Source organism: Rutilus rutilus, assembly GCF_951802725.1.
Source record: "Rutilus rutilus genome assembly, chromosome: 16".
Taxonomy (NCBI): Eukaryota; Metazoa; Chordata; class Actinopteri; order Cypriniformes; family Leuciscidae; genus Rutilus; species Rutilus rutilus.
The window spans coordinates 37,154,679-37,177,234 of record NC_140224.1 but is presented as its reverse complement, the minus strand read 5'-3'; the positions used below and the strand labels follow the sequence as shown (position 1 = coordinate 37,177,234).

General features: G+C 39.2%; 1 protein-coding gene and 1 pseudogene across 4 annotated transcripts in view; both read right to left on the bottom strand.

The window, feature by feature from the left end:
* Window positions 1-17,920, bottom strand: part of pdzd7b (PDZ domain containing 7b) — a 31,443-nt gene extending 13,523 nt beyond the window's left edge. Inside the window, exons 1-15 of one of the 3 annotated variants that reach the window (XM_084433749.1) lie at window positions 17,843-17,920; window positions 16,328-16,387; window positions 14,037-14,162; window positions 12,722-12,896; window positions 12,127-12,303; window positions 11,246-11,393; window positions 10,437-10,497; window positions 8,384-8,719; window positions 8,088-8,225; window positions 7,604-7,710; window positions 7,428-7,519; window positions 5,676-5,767; window positions 3,672-4,184; window positions 2,802-2,902; window positions 2,548-2,714 (exon numbers count right to left, since the gene is read on the bottom strand). In XM_084433749.1, the coding sequence (XP_084289875.1) occupies window positions 2,562-2,714; window positions 2,802-2,902; window positions 3,672-4,184; window positions 5,676-5,767; window positions 7,428-7,519; window positions 7,604-7,710; window positions 8,088-8,225; window positions 8,384-8,719; window positions 10,437-10,497; window positions 11,246-11,393; window positions 12,127-12,303; window positions 12,722-12,896; window positions 14,037-14,162; window positions 16,328-16,343 (2,235 nt within the window). In that variant the 5' untranslated portion in view covers window positions 16,344-16,387; window positions 17,843-17,920 and the 3' untranslated portion in view covers window positions 2,548-2,561. Of the gene's footprint in view, window positions 1-2,408; window positions 2,715-2,801; window positions 2,903-3,671; window positions 4,185-5,675; window positions 5,768-7,427; window positions 7,520-7,603; window positions 7,711-8,087; window positions 8,226-8,383; window positions 8,720-10,436; window positions 10,498-11,245; window positions 11,394-12,126; window positions 12,304-12,721; window positions 12,897-14,036; window positions 14,163-16,327; window positions 16,388-17,842 lie in introns of those variants that run through there. The other 2 variants (XM_084433750.1, XM_084433748.1) reach the window with 2 other exon arrangements.
* On the bottom strand, window positions 17,843-22,373 carry LOC311305839 (peroxiredoxin-like 2A; annotated as a pseudogene). The gene is made up of 6 exons (XR_014630330.1): window positions 22,202-22,373; window positions 21,374-21,526; window positions 20,596-20,690; window positions 19,514-19,654; window positions 19,199-19,363; window positions 17,843-18,516 (listed from the first exon to the last, which is right to left on the bottom strand). The product of XR_014630330.1 is annotated as a peroxiredoxin-like 2A (transcript).
* Between the last annotated feature and the right edge of the window lie 183 nt (window positions 22,374-22,556).

Here is a 22,556-nt window from a genome sequence, read left to right as displayed (position 1 = left end):
GAGCGCCATCTGCTGTTTAAACTAGCTTAACTAGCCTAGAACGCGCGCAATCTGCTGTTAAAAACTAGCCTGGAGCGCCATCTGCTGTTAAAAACTAGCCTAGAGCGCCATCTGCTGTTAAAAACTAGCCTAACTAGCCTAGAACGCACGCCATCTGCTGTTAAAAACTAGCCTAACTAGCCTAGAACGCGCGCCATCTGCTGTTTAAAGCTAGCCTAGAGCGCCATCTGCTGTTAAAAACTAGCCTGGAGCGCCATCTGCGGTTTTATAACTAGCCAAGAGCGCCATCTGCTGTTTAAAACTAGCCTAGAGCGCCATCTGCTGTTTAAACTAGCTTAACTAGCCTAGAACGCGCGCAATCTGCTGTTAAAAACTAGCCTAGAGTGCCATCTGCTGTAAAAACTAGCCTAGAGCGCCATCTGCTGTTAAAAACTAGCCTAACTAGCCTAGAACGCGCGCCATCTGCTGTTAAAAACTAGCCTAACTAGCCTAGAACGCGCGCCATCTGCTGTTAAAAACTAGCCTGGAGCGTCATCTGCTGTTAAAAACTAGCCTGGAGCGCCATCTGCTGTTAAAAACTAGCCTAGAGCGCCATCTGCTGTTAAAAACTAGCCTGGAGCGCCATCTGCTGTTAAAAACTAGCCTGGAGCGCCATCTGCTGTTAAAAACTAGCCTGGAGTGCCATCTGCTGTTAAAAACTAAGCTCAGAATCGATTCGAGAGAGAATGGCGATGCATATTAAAATATAAATATTGGAAATAAAATAGAAAATACTGGAATGGATCCACGAATCGCGATGGATCGCTTTATTGCCCCAGCCCTAGTAATCGTCTACCGCCGCACTCATCTCAGAAATGTGCTCTGCATAAAATGCAAAAAGAACGTTCTTAAGTTTGTTACATTATTTATGTGGCCTAATAATTGGTGCAAATACATTTAATGGACTCTGTGTCAATTATTTTTGGGCACATGTGGAACACAGTGTGTTTGTAAACTCACAGAAGTGCACTTTTGTGTCATTAGCCGTTTCCATCCAAAGTTGTGCGCTAGTATTGTAGGGCCGTGAAACCATTAATATACTGGTTTACATAATATATGTGTGTGTACAGGGTATAATTATTTTGTATATATGAATACACACACATGCGTGAATATATTTAAGAAATATTTGTATGTATATATATTTATATTATATATAATAAATATAAATATTTGATATATAAATAAATAAAAAATTCTTAACTATATACTTGATGTGTGTGTATTTATATATACCAAAAGATTATACACAGTACACACACATATATTATGTAAACCCAAACTTTTATTTTGGACGCGATGAATCATTTCACAGCCCTAAAGTATTGCATAAAACATTTGCAAATAAATGGTGGCGAATATGGTGCAAAGTATCAGTAATAAAACATAAAATCTGCTTGCAACTGGGAAAGCCTCCATAATAAAAGTCCTTGTGTCTCGGAGCGTGCAGATGAAACACAATAATAAACTACTGATGTTTGGGAACGCAATCGGTCATTCAACCGGATCATTTTGATGACAGACTTTGGCTCTCGTCTGAGATGCTGCGATGCGATTGGTCCGCTGGTTAGTCCAGTTATCCAATCACAACCTCTGTTGAAGAAAAGGTCACGTGACTTTGTTGTTGCGCCTCCAGGAGTTTATCTTGACGTTGACATCCAGTGTTCATGCGAGATACCAAAATTCCCAACTCGTGGCTTTTCTCCTTCATTAACATAAGAAAATAGACTTCTGCTCAGTGTCTTGATTCCTAAAGCACAATTACACTGCGATCACATCATGCCAGGATTACCGTTATTGAGTATCTAAATAGTAAAAGCTACTCATGCGTTTGTTGATATCATAATTATAAAGTTTGGAAGCTCTTGACTTTTGAGACATGTTAAAACCAAAATGGCTTTCGTTCTTCAAGTTGAATGTATTCATGAAGTATTTTGCTCTTGTCAACAACACATGCATCTATATTGGTGTTAAAAACATTGATGAATAATTTCAGCTCATATGGTAATTCTGACACGAGGTGAACGTGACGATATTCAATACTAAAGTGAGGAATATCATAATGATCTCTTTATCCATAAAAGCAACTGACTGTTATATCTGTACCAAAATAAAAGCATCACTGCACACTTTAGATTCACATACGGTCACATAACGTTGAATAACCTCATTGTGCACATGTATAGATGCGTAGCCACTGTGAATAGACCAAAGCATTGCTGGCGTGTGTCGAACCGCTCTGTTTCTTGTGGTGGTATTGTAATTTTTTTAATTAACAGTATTTGAATGAAGCCAATACATTGTATATTTTTCGTGCTGTATATTTAATGTTCCTATGAGCTGTTTGTAATTAAACACCTGCAATGAATCAACTTTACTGGTATTTTATTCGATATTTATGGTCTTGAAAATACTTTTCAAGCTAATGTGAATCACTGGTGCAACGGATCACAAAAATCACGTTTTCTGAGCCACTTTTAGGATGGCCATGTTTCGTGAAATACATACGGTGAGGCATCGTGTCACGAGACTCTGGGCTCTCTGGGAACTCTGACCACGAGCTCCATTGGGTCGATGTTCTTGTTACCGAAGGCGTGCCGTATGATCTCCACAGCGTCCTGATGGGTCACGGCCTGCAGAGACACACCGTCCACCGACACCAGCTCAAAACCAGCCTGAGACACAGAGAACAGGCCCGTGAGCTATGTAGCATTAGCTAAATCACACATGCTAACACTGATCAACAGGGATTGGTCTGTTACCCGCAGAGCATCACTGGTAGATGCTGCTCCTCCTGGGAAAATCCTCTCGATCTTCACCATCGGCTGCACCCTGGACTCGGATCCTCCGGATATACTGATCCCTGATCACAACACACACAATCATTGGACATAATTACCCGCACTTCATTTACATCATTAATTACCCACTGAGGAGAGAAAGATTAGACTACACACTATTAAATCAGGATGAAATGAAAGTAGCGACACGTCTTTTGTTCCTTATTCTGACGTAATATCAAAATGTAAGGCGAGTACGTCGTACATCCATCGGTTGTTAATTCAATTCGTAGATGAAACTGGAAGATCCATAAAAATAATTAAGCATATGCATGTTTGAATCGTTCAACAAGATCAATAACATGCATTTAGAAAACAAATAGAAATTTCATGCCGGCTTTAAAGGGGTCACCTAAGTTTTGTTTTCCTATAGAGCCCACTAAATAAATAAAAAACATGTTTTGCTGCTGTGATTTTATGTACGACAGCGTTTATCTACAAATTATGTAAATTAAAAACAAATGGACGAACAAAAAAGCACAAGCTACAACACATTTTACAACATTTGACTCTACCCAACTATTTTTGACTTCTGAAAAATGTGGGCGGGGCTTGATTTTGTCTGTGGGGAATTGGATGGTTGTGGTTTGCTATTGGCTGATCTCATGTGAGTGACAGGTTATAGCCCCGCCCTCATCATCAGAGAAGAGAAGAGATGTCGCTTCAAGAAAGAGGGGAAGTTATTCTGATTCAAGATTATGAGGCAATAATGATGTGCACGGATAAATAACTTATAATAAATAAAAAAACAAGTGTTGCATTGCAGAAGAAATGAAAAAGAAAACTGAATACCCAGTGACTGCTTGGTTTTGCTGATGTGGACTGTGGTGAGCTCGAACTCTGGCTCAATGTGGACTTCATTTGTGTGTTTCTCGTTCAGCTGCTGTTGCACAGACTGTCCTGCGGGTGTCACTGTTGATCTATGGCACTTCTTGAGGGAACCGAAGACCTGTGAGAGCAGCGGCCTCTTGTGGCGAGGCAAGTCCACTACAGTGAACAACACATCCGCTCCGACTGATTTACTCGTCGAATGTCCATTCCTGACAGGAGCTCTTCCTCTGTGTGAATGAACCGATGTCTGGGAAGAGTCTGAACGTGTGTTCTCCGCCAGGAGCCAGTTGGGAAGGAGCGCTGACGTCCTAGAGGACGATGATGTGTCTGAATGACTGAACGCGTCCACAGGAACGTCCAGTAACTCGTTCTGGTCTTGATAGCCGGACAGACGGAGCTCCTCGAGACCTTCTAGAAGCTGACTGTGTTTCTCCATGTCTTCTGATGCGTGCATCTCAAATCCACCATGCACATCTGAGGCAGAGAGAGATACGCTTTCCATTTATTATTTGGAATAATAACAAGACAACAAGACCAGGAATGAGTAAGAACCGGTTCGCAATTCCCAACACATGAACCATTGTAACTTTCAAAGAACTCACGAATGATAAGGTTTTGACGTCACAACCGGGGAATAACCTGATTCTTTTCACAAATTTATCGAACTTAAAATATTTAACTTATCAAAACTTAAATCTCTAAATGGAACAAAACCAAGACATTTAAATCTTTAAATGGAACAAAACCAAGACATTTAAATATCGAACTTAAAATATCGAACTTATCAAAACTTAAATCTCTAAATGGAACAAAACCAAGACATTTAAATATCAAACTTAAAATATTGAACTTATCAAAACTTAAATCTCTAAATGGAACAAAACCAAGACATTTAAATCTTTAAATGGAACAAAACCAAGACATTTAAATATCAAACTTAAAATATCGAACTTATCAAAACTTAAATCTCTAAATGGAACAAAACCAAGACATTTAAATATCAAACTTAAAATATCGAACTTATCAAAACGTAAATCTCCAAATGGAACAAAACAAGACATTTAAATATCAAACTTAAAATATCGAACTTATCAAAACGTAAATCTCCAAATGGAAAAAAACCAAGACATTTAAATATCAAACTTAAAATATCGAACTTATCAAAACTTAAATCTCTAAATGGAACAAAACCAAGACATTTAAATATCAAACTTAAAATATCGAACTTATCAAAACGTAAATCTCCAAATGGAAAAAAACCAAGACATTTAAATATCGAACTTAAAATATCAAACTTATCAAAACTTAAATCTCTAAATGGAACAAAACCAAGACATTTAAATATCGAACTTAAAATATCAAACTTATCAAAACTTAAATCTCTAAATGGAACAAAACCAAGACATTTAAATATCGAACTTAAAATATCAAACTTATCAAAACTTAAATCTCTAAATGGAACAAAACCAAGACATTTAAATATCAAACTTAAAATATCGAACTTATCAAAACTTAAATCTCCAAATGGAACAAAACCAAGACATTTAAATATCAAACTTAAAATATCGAACTTATCAAAACTTAAATCTCTAAATGGAACAAAACCAAGACATTTAAATATCAAACTTAAAATATCGAACTTATCAAAACGTAAATCTCCAAATGGAACAAAACAAGACATTTAAATATCAAACTTAAAATATCGAACTTATCAAAACGTAAATCTCCAAATGGAACAAAACAAGACATTTAAATATCAAACTTAAAATATCGAACTTATCAAAACGTAAATCTCCAAATGGAAAAAAAACAAGACATTTAAATGGCACCACACACGGCGTCTGGGGGTGTGGCCTGTCTGAGGAGAACTTCTGCCTGAATTAAACACACAAGAAGACTAATGAAGCGTCAGCATGCAACTGTGAACCATTGTGCATTAATATTTAAAGATTCTGCTCGATTTACGTGAGCGACTCTTCAGAATATCATAAGCTTCCTCTTCGAATGGAGACACCGTGATGTTGAAGAGCGGAAGATCACTGGAGGACACGAGACTTCTGGGAGATGAGAGACACGAAACTACAGTCAGTATAGCAATATCATCAATTATTGCAAAAGAATACAGTAAACATTTACAGTGAGCAAATACACTGACCGTAATTGGGTTCTGAATAATTCACGAATAATTGAAAAATTACAAAATACGCGTTACAAAATAAAACATGATTTTAAAACAATTTTTTTCACAAACTGTACATTTTATAAACACTATTGTACCTTTAAAAAAAAAACATTTTTAAACACGGCTTCAACACAGTGTAAAGTTGAGAACTGACATAACAAAATACATCCCCAAAAATGTTTTTTAAAACATTTAAACGCCGTTTCTTAAAGGAGAACTCCGGTCAATTTTAACATTGAGCTCATTTTTTTGTACATTTGGAGTGCTGTCAATACAGAGAACAACGACAAAAATCGGTGTTGCCTACACCGAGTTATTCTATTTTTAAAATTTGCACCCTATTGACTTCAATGGGGCAAGTAGTAAGCCTGCTTTTTAGCCTCTTAACATCCTTTAAGTGTCATTACAAGTGCACAGAAAATGTGAGTGATTCCTTCCGAGTGAACACGGGTGGATCTGACTGCAGTAGATGTTAGAGATATTAATAAAAATGAAGTTAATTCAGCCAGCGTTCATACCTTTGTTTACATCCTGTTTTCGGTGGAAGGCCATAGTAATCGATTGTCGAGTTCACGCGCCTAGGTTTAGTACCTATGATCACGCGCGTGAACTCGGCAATCGATTACTATGGCCTTCCACCGAAAACAGGATGTAAACAAAGGTATGAACGCTGGCTGAATTAACTTCATTTTTATTAATATCTCTAACATCTACTGCAGTCAGATCCACCCGTGTTCACTCGGAAGGAATCACTCACATTTTCTGTGCACTTGTAATGACACTTAAAGGATGTTAAGAGGCTAAAAAGCAGGCTTACTACTTGCCCCATTGAAGTCAATAGGGTGCAAATTTTAAAAATAGAATAACTCGGTGTAGGCAACACCGATTTTTGTCGTTGTTCTCTGTATTGACAGCACTCCAAATGTACAAAAAAATGAGCTCAATGTTAAAATTGACCGGAGTTCTCCTTTAAACAGCGTTGGGAACGCGGCGCGACACTGAGAGGGTCTTTTCTCTGTTTCACTGGTGATGCTCAGCTGTGTGTGCTAGCAAGCGTGACGGTGAACATGGAGAGGTTAAACTATAACTGATTGCTAGTGTTTCCCATACACTGGTTCACAATATCGCCACAAATAGATTTTTCGAGGCGTGGGTGTTTTTATATGAATGCATCTCTGAAAGGAACTGACTGTCTTTAGAAAAGTTTTCATTTAATCTTTCTTTTTCCTTCCTGATAAAGCAGTGTTTATGAGCGCCTCCTGCTGGCACCTCTTTTAAACAGCATCATTTTGTGGGGCCTTGCAAACCTGTATTAATACTAGTGTGGAATTTGCTACAATATTCACTCATGACAGTAAAATATGGCATTCTAATCCAATCTACTGCATGATCTCTCAATCAGTAGAAAATGTGGTAAACACCCAGTCATGCTTGAAAAAAACACAGTTATATGCCGTGAAACCGGTATAATTTAGAAAAATACCATGATATAAATGATTGGTCATACCGCCCAGAACATGATCACATGATCTCACCTGATCTCTCTGAGCATCAGCAGCTTCTCCGGCGTGTTCAGGATGGCCAGGAGCGGGTGGACCAGCGTCTGAAGCCCTCGCTCTGTTAAATACTGCCAGAACAGAACATGAGTCTCTGGACAAAGAAACCCATGAATGATGTGAGATCATCAGGGTGTGAGCCGAATCTCTCTTACCCGCTGACAGATCTCCATGAGCACATCCACATCTTCATCCTCCAGCAACCTGACAGCAATGTCTCGTACACGATTCAGAGCGTCAGATAAATCACCATTATACCCGCCTGTAGAAACATTCAGGACTTCAGGTTTAAATCAGACTTATTTTATTTTATAAAGGATAATAACATAACTTTATCCACATTTCTATTGCCTATGCGTTCGTCTGTGTGCATACAAACACTAAAGTACGCTTTGGACTTAACGACGTGGGTATCACTTTATTATACAGTGTCCTTGTTACTTATGTTACATGTACTTACCATAGTAATAACTGTAAATTATGCATAATTACATGCAACTAACCCTCAACCAAACCCTAATCCTATAGTAAATACATGTGGTTAATTAACATTACTCAGTACTTAAATATATAATTACACTGTAACAATGACACCTTAAAATAAAGTGTAACCACGATGTGATCCTCTAAAAATATTACCCAGAATGCTCTCTGAGCGGGAGGGTGATCTTGAGGACTCTCGCTTTCGGAAAAGACCGAATAAAGTGTTGGAGCGCTGCAGCGAACGTGTTTCTTCTCCTCGCTCCGTCTGCTTTCTCTTCTGCTTCTTCTCCTCTTCTGTGGCAACAGGAGAAACAACAGTTCGCGTTACTGGTACGAAACAGTTGATGTAAATCAGGCAGGCACTTGTTTTGTTCAACTGGATCATAGACAAACGTTACACAAATACAATAAAATATGACCGTGAATGATCTCTTTAAACCGCTTAACCCCACCTGACACAGTCACATGACTTTGTGTTCGGCGTATCGGAAGACTTCTGTTCGCTCCCGACTCTCTCTCGTCCTCTTCGCCCCGGATCACCGAGTCCTGCAAGAGTTCTGTGGCTCCTCGGCTCACGGTCCGCAGCTGCTCTGAACCACCCTCGTTATCAGTGGAGTCTGGGGGAAACTGGCCCTCGGCGGACATTTTGGCTCCTAAGGGCAAGCTAACAGGCAGAGTAGTTTGGGAAAAGCCACTCAAAGAGCCGAGGGGCGTCCCAGAGGACAGCGAGGAGGCCGACGAGTGATACCCCGACCCGTGTGACGACGAACACGCGGTTCCACTGCCCGCTGAAAGAGGTCAAAGGTTAGTGTACTTAAAGGGATAGATCACCCAAAAATTTAAATTAGCCCATGATTTACTCACCCTCAAGCCATCCTAGGTGTGTATGACATTCCTCCTTCAGGCGAATACAATCAGAGTTATATAAAAAAATGCTTTATAATGGCAGTGAATGGCCGTTTCTGTTTTGAAGTCCATAAAAGTGCATCTGTCCATCATAAAAGTGCATCTATCCACCATAAAATTGCATCTCTCCATCATAAAAGTGCATTTCTCCATCATAAAAGTGCATCTGTCCATCATAAAAGTGCATCTGTCCATCATAAAAGTGCATCTATCCACCAAAGTGCATCTGTCCATCATAAAAGTGCATCTATCCATCATAAAAGTGCATCTATCCACCATAAAAGTGCATCTATCCACCATAAAAGTGCATCTGTCCATCATAAAAGTGCATCTATCCATCATAAAAGTGCATCTATCCATCATAAAAGTGCATCTATCCATCATAAAAGTGCATCTGTCCACCATAAAAGTGCATCTATCCACCATAAAAGTGCATCTATCCACCATAAAAGTGCATCTATCCACCATAAAAGTGCATCTATCCACCATAAAAGTGCATCTATCCATCATAAAAGTGCATCTATCCATCATAAAAGTGCATCTATCCATCATAAAAGTGCATCTATCCATCATAAAAGTGCATCTATCCACCATAAAAGTGCATCTATCCATCATAAAAGTGCATCTATCCATCATAAAAGTGCATCTATCCATCATAAAAGTGCATCTATCCATCATAAAAGTGCATCTATCCATCATAAAAGTGCATCTATCCATCATAAAAGTGCATCTATCCACCATAAAAGTGCATCTATCCATCATAAAAGTGCATCTATCCATCATAAAAGTGCATCTATCCATCATAAAAGTGCATCTATCCATCATAAAAGTGCATCTATCCATCATAAAAGTGCATCTATCCATCATAAAAGTGCATCTATCCACCATAAAAGTGCATCTATCCACCATAAAAGTGCATCTATCCATCATAAAAGTGCATCTATCCATCATAAAAGTGCATCTATCCATCATAAAAGTGCATCTATCCACCATAAAAGTGCATCTATCCATCATAAAAGTGCATCTATCCATCATAAAAGTGCATCTATCCACCATAAAAGTGCATCTATCCATCATAAAAGTGCATCTATCCACCATAAAAGTGCATCTATCCATCATAAACGTGCATCTATCCACCATAAAAGTGCATCTATCCACCATAAAAGTGCATCTATCCATCATAAACGTGCATCTATCCACCATAAAAGTGCATCTATCCATCATAAAAGTGCATCTATCCACCATAAAAGTGCATCTATCCACCATAAAAGTGCATCTATCCACCATAAAAGTGCATCTGTCCATCATAAAAGTGCATCTGTCCATCATAAAAGTGCTTAATAAAGTCCTTCTGAAGCAAAGCGATGAGTTTATGTAGAAAAATATCCATATTTAAAACTTTATAAAGTAAAATAACTAGCTTCCGGCCAAACCAATTCGACTTAAGTCTAAGCGCAACTTGAAGAGAGAAGAATGTCATACACACCGAGGATGGCTTGAGGCTCAGTAAATCATGGGCTAATTTTCATCTCTGGGTGAACTATGCCTTGAAGTATTAGCACATTATTATTGTTGTAGTTTCTGGATATTTCAGCTTACATTTATTCATCCAGCTGAATTCTGTCACCATTTCTTTGTAAGCTGGATATCTGCCCGCTTCCTGTGAACAACAATCCACAAGCTGTCAATCATCACTTTGTCTGCCAGTTTGTACGGTGGAACTCTACTGGGAAAAGAATGAACGTTAATACGGTTTCAAAAGCCACAATACTTCACTTTACCTTCAGTAAACTGCAGGTCTTAAGCTAATAGTTCAATAATTTCACAACACATTCACAATAATTAATATTTCAATATATAAAACAGTTATTTTTAGGATGCATTTTCTTTTTGAATTATTTGTGGTTTATTTACGTTTTATGATTTAATGAATTATTAGCTTTTCATCATTTTTTGCGAACCCCAGTTTGTGTTAGACAAAGTTGAGTGTTTTGTCTGTCCTGAAATAACTGTTGACAGGGAACAGTGCGACTCATTTCCTCCCAAACCTTGTCTCTGGTTCCTGGTCATGAATGTTGGCCTGTTTATGTGGACATTAAGTGTGTATGAGTTTGCAGGAATACCTGATCCAGGAACAGAGTGAATAATGTACAACCTGACACACAGAAACCAGAGAGCCACAGCAACCATCTGCTGTACGCGCGTGTGTGTGTGTGAGAGAGTGAGTGAGTGTGTGAGCGAGTGAGTGTGAGTGTGAGAATGAGTGTGAGAGTGTGTGTGTGTGTATGTAAGTGAGAGAGAGTATGTGTGTGTGAGTGACTGTGTTAGTGAGAGAGAGTGTGTGTGTGTGTGAGTGAGTGTTAGAGAATGTGTGACGGAGTGTGTGTGCGTGTGTGTGTGTGACTCACTTTAATAGTCAGCATGACATGAGGTTGACTCTTCAGCACTTCCACTGCTCTGTAATGGTTGATGTTCTCAAAGCTCACGCCATTGGCTGACAGGATCTGATCGCCCATCTTGACTCCGCCCTGTTCTGCCAGACCGCCGGGATCCAGCCTGCAAACACACAAAACACTCACATCAAAACACAGAAGAAAAAACATCACATTTTCACACTGTATCAGAGCTTGTTTTTCCCAAAAGCATGTGATCTATGATGCCGGAGCTTCACTGGTCTGAGAAACATTAATATTACACTAATACACTGTTTACTGTAATACATTTTTTAAATATGAATCGCTATAGTGGTCTAATAGTTCTTATGTGGTTTCTCGGGCTCATCTTTAATGTGGTCTGTTGTTGTGTAATGTGGCTTTGGCGGGTTATTGAGTTTTTATTGGTCTCTTAATTACTTTTTTTATTATTTTAAATTTTTTACTTAATCTGATTTTCTGTCTGATGTCGAAACCTTCAAACTTTAAGCTTTAATTATTTAAACATTCAGACAAGGCGTTGTCAAGGCAACATCAATATCTGTCAACAAACTTTATCAAGTTGATGAATTTATATTTGATTTGTTTTAATTAGTTTAGTGCCACTCCATCCAAACAACTTAATCACTTCAAAAATGCTACAAAATATTAAATGCTGTAAAATAAAATAAGATTTAAAAAAAAGGCAATAAAAAAAGAAAAGAAACAATATGTGCTGTGACCCTTCCCAGTTTAATCTGACGCAGTACATGAATAAAAAAAATATATAGATATAGAACAGAAAGTGTTAGTATTAATGGATCAAGTGTAAAGTCCCAGCATGCAGCATTCTCCCTGTAGTTGGTGTGTGTACGGACTTGGACACGTAGATGCCCAGGTTGTACTCTCGTCCTCCGCGGATGTTGAGTCCCAGTACGGGCTGGCTGTGTGAGAGGTTGAGGTGAACCGTTCGACACAGCGCTCCATCTGAGCTGTACACCGACACACGGGCGTCCGACTCCTCAACCACCATCCGCCGGTGGATCAGGTCCACCCTGAACACACACACACACACACACACACACACACACGCTGAGAGTCACAGACACAGACGCTGGACCGCTGGTCACACTCATGAACTAGAACTCATGAACTAGACATCTGTTGTAACTCATTCCGTGAATGTGTGTGTGTGTGTATATATGAACATACATTCACATTTATATGGGAACATGTATGTGCAATATATGTACACAATAAACGATTAAACTGTGAATATTTCATGTAATGCTATTTTTGTCTTCATTTATTAATATTTTATATGTATTACGCATATATAGCCATACATGGTTAATGCATTTATTGCAGTATACTGAAAAATATAAGCACTAGTTTCCCATATATAGAAATGTATTATGTAATATTCTGCAGTATATTCCCATATATGTGTTTGCTCCGTAAGGGGACACTCACCACGTGGTTTTCTCATTGGTGTAGCGAACGCCAGGCACGCGGCCCACGCGCTGGACGACCAATCGGAGGCGAGCGTGACCCGACAACACCTTCACAACGCTGCTCATGCTAATGTTCTCCAGACTCACGCCGTTCACCTCCACTAGCTTATCACCGACACACAGACCCGCCAACTCTACACACACACACACAGGTTGGTTTTGCTATACTTGTAAGGACAAACTGTATATTCTCTCCCCTTACACTAACCTGACCCATCACACACACACACTAACCCTACCCCTAAACCTACCCATCACACACAGACACACACACACTAACCCTACCCCTAAACCTACCCATCACACACAGACACACACACACTAACCCTACCCATCACACACACACACACACACACACACACACACACACACACACACTAACCCTAACCCTACCCCTACCCATCACACACACACACACACACAGACACACACACACACTAACCCTACCCCTAAACCTACCCATCACACACACACACACACAGACACACACACACACACACTAACCCTACCCCTAAACCTACCCATCACACACACACACACAGACACACACACACACACACACTAACCCTACCCATCACACACACACACACACACACACACACACACACACACACACACACTAACCCTACCCATCACACACACACACACAGACACACACACACTAACCCTACCCCTAAACCTACCCATCACACACAGACACACACACACACACACACACACACACACACACTAAACCTACCCATCACGCACGCACACACACACACACACACACACACACACACACACACACACAGACACACACTAACCCTACCCCTAAACCTACCCATCACACACAGACACACACATACACACACACACACTAAACCTACCCATCACACACACACACACACACACACACACACACAAACCCTACCCCTAAACCTACCATTAGGGTTGGGTCGATAGACAATGCCATCGTCCATTGCGGTGGCTGACAGACATTACGATGTTGAGCCGGCATCGCGATCCCCCCCCCACTAAAAAATTTAGCACTTTTATTTCTAAATATTAACAACCTTGCTTACCATGCCATCAACTATCTTCTATTCCGATTCTCACCCAGCCCTAGTTGCAATATTCGTTAATTATGAAACAAATATGGCAGCTCAATTCGGTTGTCTGTACGGTTTTTACCTGATCTTGGATCAGTTTTATAATGTCGACACTTTTAACTGCACATTTGTAGAGCACAAGCGCAGTGACTGATCCAAACCCTTCACACAACACCAGCTCACCGGCAGCGCTGCTCTTCTGCACCTTACTGATGAAGACACTGAGTCCGTGTTCAGATCCTCCTCGCACACTGAAGCCCAGGTGACCATCATCATCCCTCCTGACGAGCGTCAACCTCAGCACCTCACCTGCGGACACACACACACACACACACGCACACACACACACACACACACAGCGTTCAGCACGCGCTGCTTCATTCACTTCATCTGCTTTAGGGCTGCAACAACTAATCGATAAAATCGATCATGAAAATTAGGGCTGCACAATATATTAAAATTATCAAAATATCGCAGATGTATATATCGTGATATGCGTATCGCAGCGGCTTGCAATAACTGGGGTCATGAACAAAAGACAAAGAGAAAATCACTCACTCTCGGCTGAATAACTTTTGTAGCTTTAATAAGAATCAGGATATATTTAATTCATACAGTGAAAACTAAGCAGTGTTTATTTTTACATTTGATTATTGAGTTTGTGTTGTTAAATAACCCTAATGTAGGATAACCTGACCCCCTGAACCCCTGAACCCCTGAACCTTTACACTGATGTTAAAATAACACTTCTGATATACAGTAAAACACTGACGTTCACTGTCAGAAGTTTAGGGATGTTTACTTGTCACAAAAATAATGTGAATCACGCATGTAGGTTATATAACTTTAAATATATTTAAAAGATAATTTAAGTTTATTTTTCACACTTTTAAGCATTATCGTATCGCATATCGAATATCGCATTATTTAATGAGTTATCGCATATCGCATTACACATTTCTATGGAAATCAAGATGCATCTACCGGTAAATATAGTGTAGGACACAGAGTGAGTCGGTGCGGGATCCAATCTGCACAAAACATGAGCATTCCTTATTTAAAGCTTCAAACTAATGCATAAGTGTAATGTTTAAAGGGGCGGTTGATTATGATTTGACTTTTCTAGCTTTAGTTAGTGTGTAATGTTGCTGTTTGAGCATAAACAACATCTGCAAAGTTACAGCGCTCAACGTTCAAAGCAAAGGGAGATATTTGCTTTCAAAGAAATCGCTTTTTAAGGACTACAACAAACGGCTGGTAGAGACTACACGAGCTTCTTCACAGGTTAGTGACATCACCAACCATAGAATTTACATAAACCCCGCCCCCTGAACACGATTTATAGATTATCAAGACAGAATATGCTAATCAATAACTATAAGATAACTACACATCAGCTTCATAAATTCATCAACTAATCAATTCAGAAATGTTGTCACTTCTTCTTGAGTCTCTCCATCATTGTCTGAATCCGGTTTGAACATAAAAGGCTAAAAGTTTTTGAAATGTTCAGTGCATGTGTGTGTGAGTGCAAACTGTTGTAGCTCCGCCCCCTGTGCCGGGAGCAGCAGCTCATTTGCATTTAAAGGAACAGACACAAAACGGTGTGTTTTTGCTCACCCTCAAAAAGTGACAATTTGAACATGCAATATACAAATATCTGTGGGGTATTTTGAGCTGAAACTTCACACACACACTCTGGGGACATCAGAGACTTATTTTACATCTTGTGAAAAGGGCATTATACCAGCCCTTTAACATGGCTTGCCTGTCAGGCACTTTGACAGATGCATGTGCTGTTTAATGTGTGATACTGTGTGTTTCCTCGGCTCAAAACTATAATTTTTCGGTTATATCTTTAACTGTGAGTTTTCGGTTATATCCTTAACTGTGAGTGTTACAAATTCAAGCATTGAGTATTTCCATCTTGCATGAATGCAAAGTTAAACTTCAGACTTTCCTGAATGAGCGCCTCGAACTGACGGGACGCATTACAGAAGAAGACCATTAATATTCATCGCAAAAATATCTGAAATATCTGTTGTTGGACGTTAAATTTAGGTTTAAAAGTCAACATTAACATATTTGTAATTCCAGTATTTTATGAGAGTGGAAACTGTAAAGGGATAACTGTGTGTAACTGAATATAAATGTAAGACGTTTCTAACATTTACAGGATAAAGAAATGGTTAATGTGTCCAGAGTCAGTGTGTGTGTTCCTGCAGAACACTCTGAGTTTGTGTTTTTATTTTTATTATCTTCATTTTTAATGTAATGATTTAAACTGTCCTTTAGCTTTATAGCTCTTTTGTACACAGCATAGATATAGATATATTCACTATGCTTTCATAGCATTCAGTTGGCAAATGTGTTTGAAGGACAGCTTTGGCCAGGACGCTTTGTCAATAAAAAAAAGGGCTTTTTAATCCGATTAATTAAAGAAATAATCGGCCAACTAATCAATTATTATTCACCCGTCTCACCCTCCATCCTGACGGTCGACGGTCCCAGGATTCCTGCAATCTCTCAGCTCACTGCGTTACAGAACAAACACATCCATCAGTCTTTATAAAACACATCAAAATCATGTCAATCAAATCATGTCAAAACTCACCAAAAACACTGCTGGTCCCAGAGCAAAATATTGTTTATTATGATTAATAATTCTGTTTACAGCTTCTACTGTATTTGATGTTGATGTATAATTAAAAGTCATAAGTGTTCCAATTTATAAGTGATTTTAATCAACCCTATAAAGCACTGTATCATATTTGATATGCAAATTTCATGAACATGATCAAAACTTCGCTGATAAACAATCTCCTCCTGTCCTTCTGTTTTATCAAGTAAAAGTCTTTTAGTTTAATTGTACAAACCTTCAGCTCGTGCTTCACGTGTCTTTCTGTTTTTCTGTTTGATATTATTAATAATATTTCAAGATGAACACTTCCTGGACTGAAGCAGCTTTACTTGATTATCCAAACCTCATTTTATTGAAAAATCATGATTATCAAATATGATCATCAGGCTTTTGAGGAAGGTTTATTAGTTCATCTCTCAATCATCATTGTGTTGTATTGCATTATATGTTTTAAAACTACAGAGCTTTGATCATAAAATATCATCTTATCATTTTATCATATCATTTTTGCTCAGTTTTGAGTCTCTGGATAAAATTTAGCTGTTATTCCCTCCATATTCTCACTATATCAGACTATATGAGCAGTAAAAGCATGATGTATGAATTATGAAATGTGATACTCAACAACAACAAAAACACATATGCAAACTTTTCTTTTTACAGGGTTAATTCAAGTATTTGATATAAAATGACAAAAAAAGTCTGTTTTATATGCTTCAGAAACTGTGTGAAAATCAGTTGAACTTTGATACACTGTAATGGTATCCAAAAACCACTTTGATATATAACATTATAATAAAAATGATTAGCATAGTCATATACAATAGCACTGTAGTACGTGGTATTTTAATAGTATTTATGTTAGTCAATTATAACAAGATAAATTCAGTAATTCACAGTTACTTTTATGAGGAGTTTTAATTATTCATGTTGCGTTGATGTTGATATAATTCTGGAACTTTTTGGTTTATCCATGAACGCGCTTCTCTGAACGTGATGATGTTGACGCGCAGCTCGTGTCATAATCTCGCGGTCACGCGCGCGCGTTCACGAGACTCAGGTGTCATTCCTCACCTCAGACCGCAAACTAACGCAAACAACTAACTTTTATGCCAGTACTTGTCGATATTCAGAGAGGTTTTTAATGTGTTCAAACACTTACAGGCTATCAGAAGCAGCTCCGTTAATTTCAATGCTGAATAACGGCTGTCCGTCACTATGAAACGCTCCGTGTTGCTTTAATCAATAAGTGAAAGACGCCACAGGTAAATGATATACCTTTATAAAACAACAATAATTCTATGATCGACATTTGCTAACACTTTAACCGAAAGATGAAATTTTTTACCTGTTTAAGTACTTATTTCCATCCTGAGGTGGGCATCGTAATTTCTGACGCCTGCGGCTAAACCGCACTCTGCCGTGACCCGCTCTGTGATTGGCCGCACTGAAAAGGTTGCAAGGTTTCTATTGGATTCCACAGCTGTCAATCTTCACTCGGAGGCGTGACATGTTGTGTAGTTCATTTTCCACTTTTTTTTGTCGTGTGTGGATTTGTTTTATGTGCACGCTTTTTTATGCATATCATTTGAGAGATTACTTTCAAAATACATTTACTAAATTTGCCAAAGTGTTTTATTTGGTTTATTTCATAAGCATATAGACTTATCTACTACACCTCAACAAATTGTTTCATAGAAAGAAAATAAAAAGGAAAAAGAAAATCATATGTGTGTGTGTTGGTGGTCTGATGTGTTTAAATCATCAAGTCTGTCCCCTCATTAGAGTTTAGGATCAGTCCGTCACATAGACACTCTCAGACAACACACACACACACACACACACACTGCATTATGAATACATGCTTTCAGGAGTAATTTCTTGTTATTTCTGAACGTTCACAGATGCGTCATCAGGGATTGTTCAATTCTCTGTTTTCTGGATCCTGCTGACAGCCTTCCGGACCGCAGAGAGATCGGCTTTATCTCCAAACTCTTTCTCATGGTGCTCCAGCAGAATTCCCTGAAAACACAAACACATAAGGACACAACACAGCTATAACACGATGACCGGCTTAAAGTCCCCTGTGGTGTAAATCCAGCTTTTAATGTTGTTTATGTGTCTATGTGGTGTTTTTAATCTGCTTTAAGACAAACCATGTGTAAATTCATAAGTCGACACCATTGCTGAGTATTTCCTCCTTAAAACTGCAGTGAACCAAAGACAGTCTCAAAAACACGCTTTGAAATCGCTGGTGTTTCTGACGTCACAAACTACCTTGTAACCAATCAGATCAACGTGTGATCGTCAACCAGTGGATCTCTGAGCTGAGTGAGTGAGTGGAGGCGGGGCTTATTTGCATATTCATAGAACTGAGGATACTAAATGAGGCGAGGGTGTCGAGTTACATTCAAGATATTTTAAGGCATGAAGATTTTTTTTTCAAGGAAAAAACGTTAAAATATTTAATTTTGGTGATGAAAGATGAGTTTAAGGGATAAAATGATCGACTACAGGGGGACTTTGAGTTTCAGTCACTAGTCATCAGGTTGCAATCACCTTGACCAGAGGTCGTGAGACGCTTTTCAGCTGGCAGAGACATAACAAAAGCTAACATAGATATTTGTCTTTAAAGAGCCTGAGAAAAGTTACCGTTTTATATGTTCTGACATTTGCATTTTAAAAATCATGCATTATAAATTACCTGATTCTCTGGTCCAATCACATAAAGGCCTCCTAAAACAAAGCCCTCCCCCTTCCTGTTGCCATGGTAACCTTTCCTCCACACCTGCAGGATGTTCATCCAAACTCCAACCCGAGCGATTCCCAAATGCTTCATCGTCCTCAGTGTCGGACCGAAGAAAATCATCTGAAACATCATAAAGTTGGAGTTGATGGCCAAATATTTCCATCACTTTCCAAAAAATCTGAGCTTTTCCAACTATATTTACTTTATTTATTCTGATAACAAACTCCCAAATGTCTAAAGAGTTAAAGAACTGCAGCATGATCTGATCACCTTCTGGTCGAGGAATATCTCTCCAGTGAAGTAAGGTGTGAAGTGTTGAATCTCTGAGCCGATGTTCTCCTTCACCACAGCGAACAGAGACACTCCACTGACATCTAACTGAGCCTTCAGAGAGGAGAGTTCAGACGCCTCCTGCACACACACACAACACACACACACACACACACACACACACACACACACACAGAGAGAGAGAGACACACACACACACACACACACACACAGACAGACACACGCACGCACGCAGAGAGAGAGAGAGAGACAAACACACACACGCACGCAGGCAGGCACACACACAGAGAAACACAAACACACAGAGAAACACACAGACACAAACACACACACAGACAGACACACACACACAGAGACACACACACACAGACACACACACACAGAGAAACACACAGACACAAACACACACACACACACACAGACAGACACACACACACAGAGACACACACACACAGAGAAACACACAGACACAAACACACACACAGAGAAACACACGCACGCAGGCACACATACACACACACACACACAGAGAAACACACACACAGAGAAACACACACAGAGAGAAACACACACGCAGGCACACACACGCACGCAGAGACACATATAGAGAGACACACACACAGAGAAACACAAACACACACAGAGAGAAACACACACGCAGACACACACAGAGACACATACAAAGAGAGACACACACACACAGAGAAACACAAACACATATATACACACACACACACACAGAGAGAAAAACACACAGAGAAAAACACGCATGCAGGCACACAGAGACACACACACAAAGAGACACACACACACAGAGAGACACACACACAGACAGACAGACAGACAAACACACAGACAGACAGACAGACAGACACACACACACACAGACACACACACACACACACACACACACACACACGCACGCAGGCACACAGACACACACACAGAGAGACACACACACACACACACACACACACACACACACACTTTACTGTAAGTCCTGTGTGATTATTCACATGATAATATGAGTCAAACACACACACACACACACACACACACACCTCTCTGCACAGAGATCATCCTGGTCGTCTGACAGCCAGAATAACGGCTCCGGTTCGCTTCCACAGAGATCCGGCCTTAAAGCTCTGCTCATCTTCTGAGAAACACACACACACACACACACACACACACACACACACACACACACACACACACACACACGTTCGATGGACTCAGTGAACGCCAGGCTCATTTGGTGCTGGTTCTCTATTTGTTGAACAAACGGCACCAAACATTACAGATTCATGAACAACTAAAAACACACAAAATGTCTTATTTTCCAGCACAAATATATAAACGTTCTTAAATCAAGACGCATTTACTGGACAAGCAAAACGACTTGGAAAATGTGTCCGAATAAAGTGAGTTTGTGCTTAAAACAAGAACGAATATCTGGCAATGGAGTCCAAAAAGTAATCATGTTTCCATTTTAATTGGTTTAATTTAACACTGGCAAATATTTTTCTTGTTTTAAACAGAATGTCTCTTGATTTTGACACATTTTTCAGAAAACAAGACGTAATCTCTTCAGTCATTCTGCTGCTTCTCCAGTAAATGCATCTCGATTTAAGAATGTTTCGATATTTGTGCTGGAAAACAAGACAGAAACACTGAGGAAGAACAGCATTTTTTGCAGTTTATTATTTTGCAAAAGCAGCTGTGCAGATTGAAATCTGAATCTCACTGAGAAATGCCAGAGTCATATTTTACCCTAAGTCCAAAAAACTAAGAGACGATTATTAGCTTGAAGATAGTGCCGAGTGAGATGTGGAGCTTGACCTGCGCTGGTGGACCTGAGATCGGCTCTGGCCAGCGAGTCCACATCGGCCCGGTCCGCTCGGCTCAGAAACAGATCTGTGTTGGCCAACAGAACAGAAGCTGCAACAACACACACACACACCACATACACACCCTCCAGATCCTGCAGGAACACTGAAGAAACACAGACAGAAACATTCATTTCATCCGTTGAAAGTTTCATGTACAGCAACACTGAAAATGCTTTGGCAATAGTACAAATGTAAACATATTTGTCATGCCAATAAAGCACCTTAAAACTGAAACTAGGAGAGAGAGAGAGAGAGAGAGACATTTAAATGTTAAAGTGATTCACTGACATGATTCATTTACACAACATATTGCCAAAGCATCAATACAAATACCAGATCTAATAAAACCGACAAAAATATGTTCTGATAGCGTTATAAAAAAAAAAAATTTATTATTTTTTTATGTTGTACTTGGTTATTTAAAGATTAAAGGAACGTTCCATTCCATCATTCTTCAAACATTATGAGACCGTTACATTTGAATGTTCTCTGAACGTTCTGAAGAAAGTTGTTACATTTAAAAATGTTACACGAACGTCCAACTGAAACGTTTTAGAAAAAAAGCTCCACGAACGATGTATAAATTATGTTTTGAGAACATTATTAAAGACCAGATAACTGTAAACGAACGTTAGCTGGGAAAATATCAGTTATTGGTCTCACATTAATGTGATATTATGGTTAACTCATAATCACAACCTTCCCAGTATTTACCAGATCGAAACAAACCTAACCATTAAGCCATTTTCTGGTTCAGAAATAAAACATGTACACTTACTGTCTGCCGCAGATCTCACAGATGTGGTGATAATGTGTTTATTAGTGATGAATCTGGACTCATATATACAGCACTGACCCGACCCATATCTGACAGAGCAATCGCTTAACCAATCAGGAGGAAGAACAGAACGACACGTGACCTCAGCTTTATCTGCGATTCCTGTCAAACTGTTTGATAAATTAAATTAATGTTATTGTCTGGACTAATCTGAGAACGTAGAAGCATTAGAAACATAAATAAAACAGGGAAACTTTTCTGTCAGCCGACAGAACACACACACACACACACACACACACTCAGCCGAACCCCTTTGAGCTTTTAAATTATTATTTCAATAATTTAACAACACAAT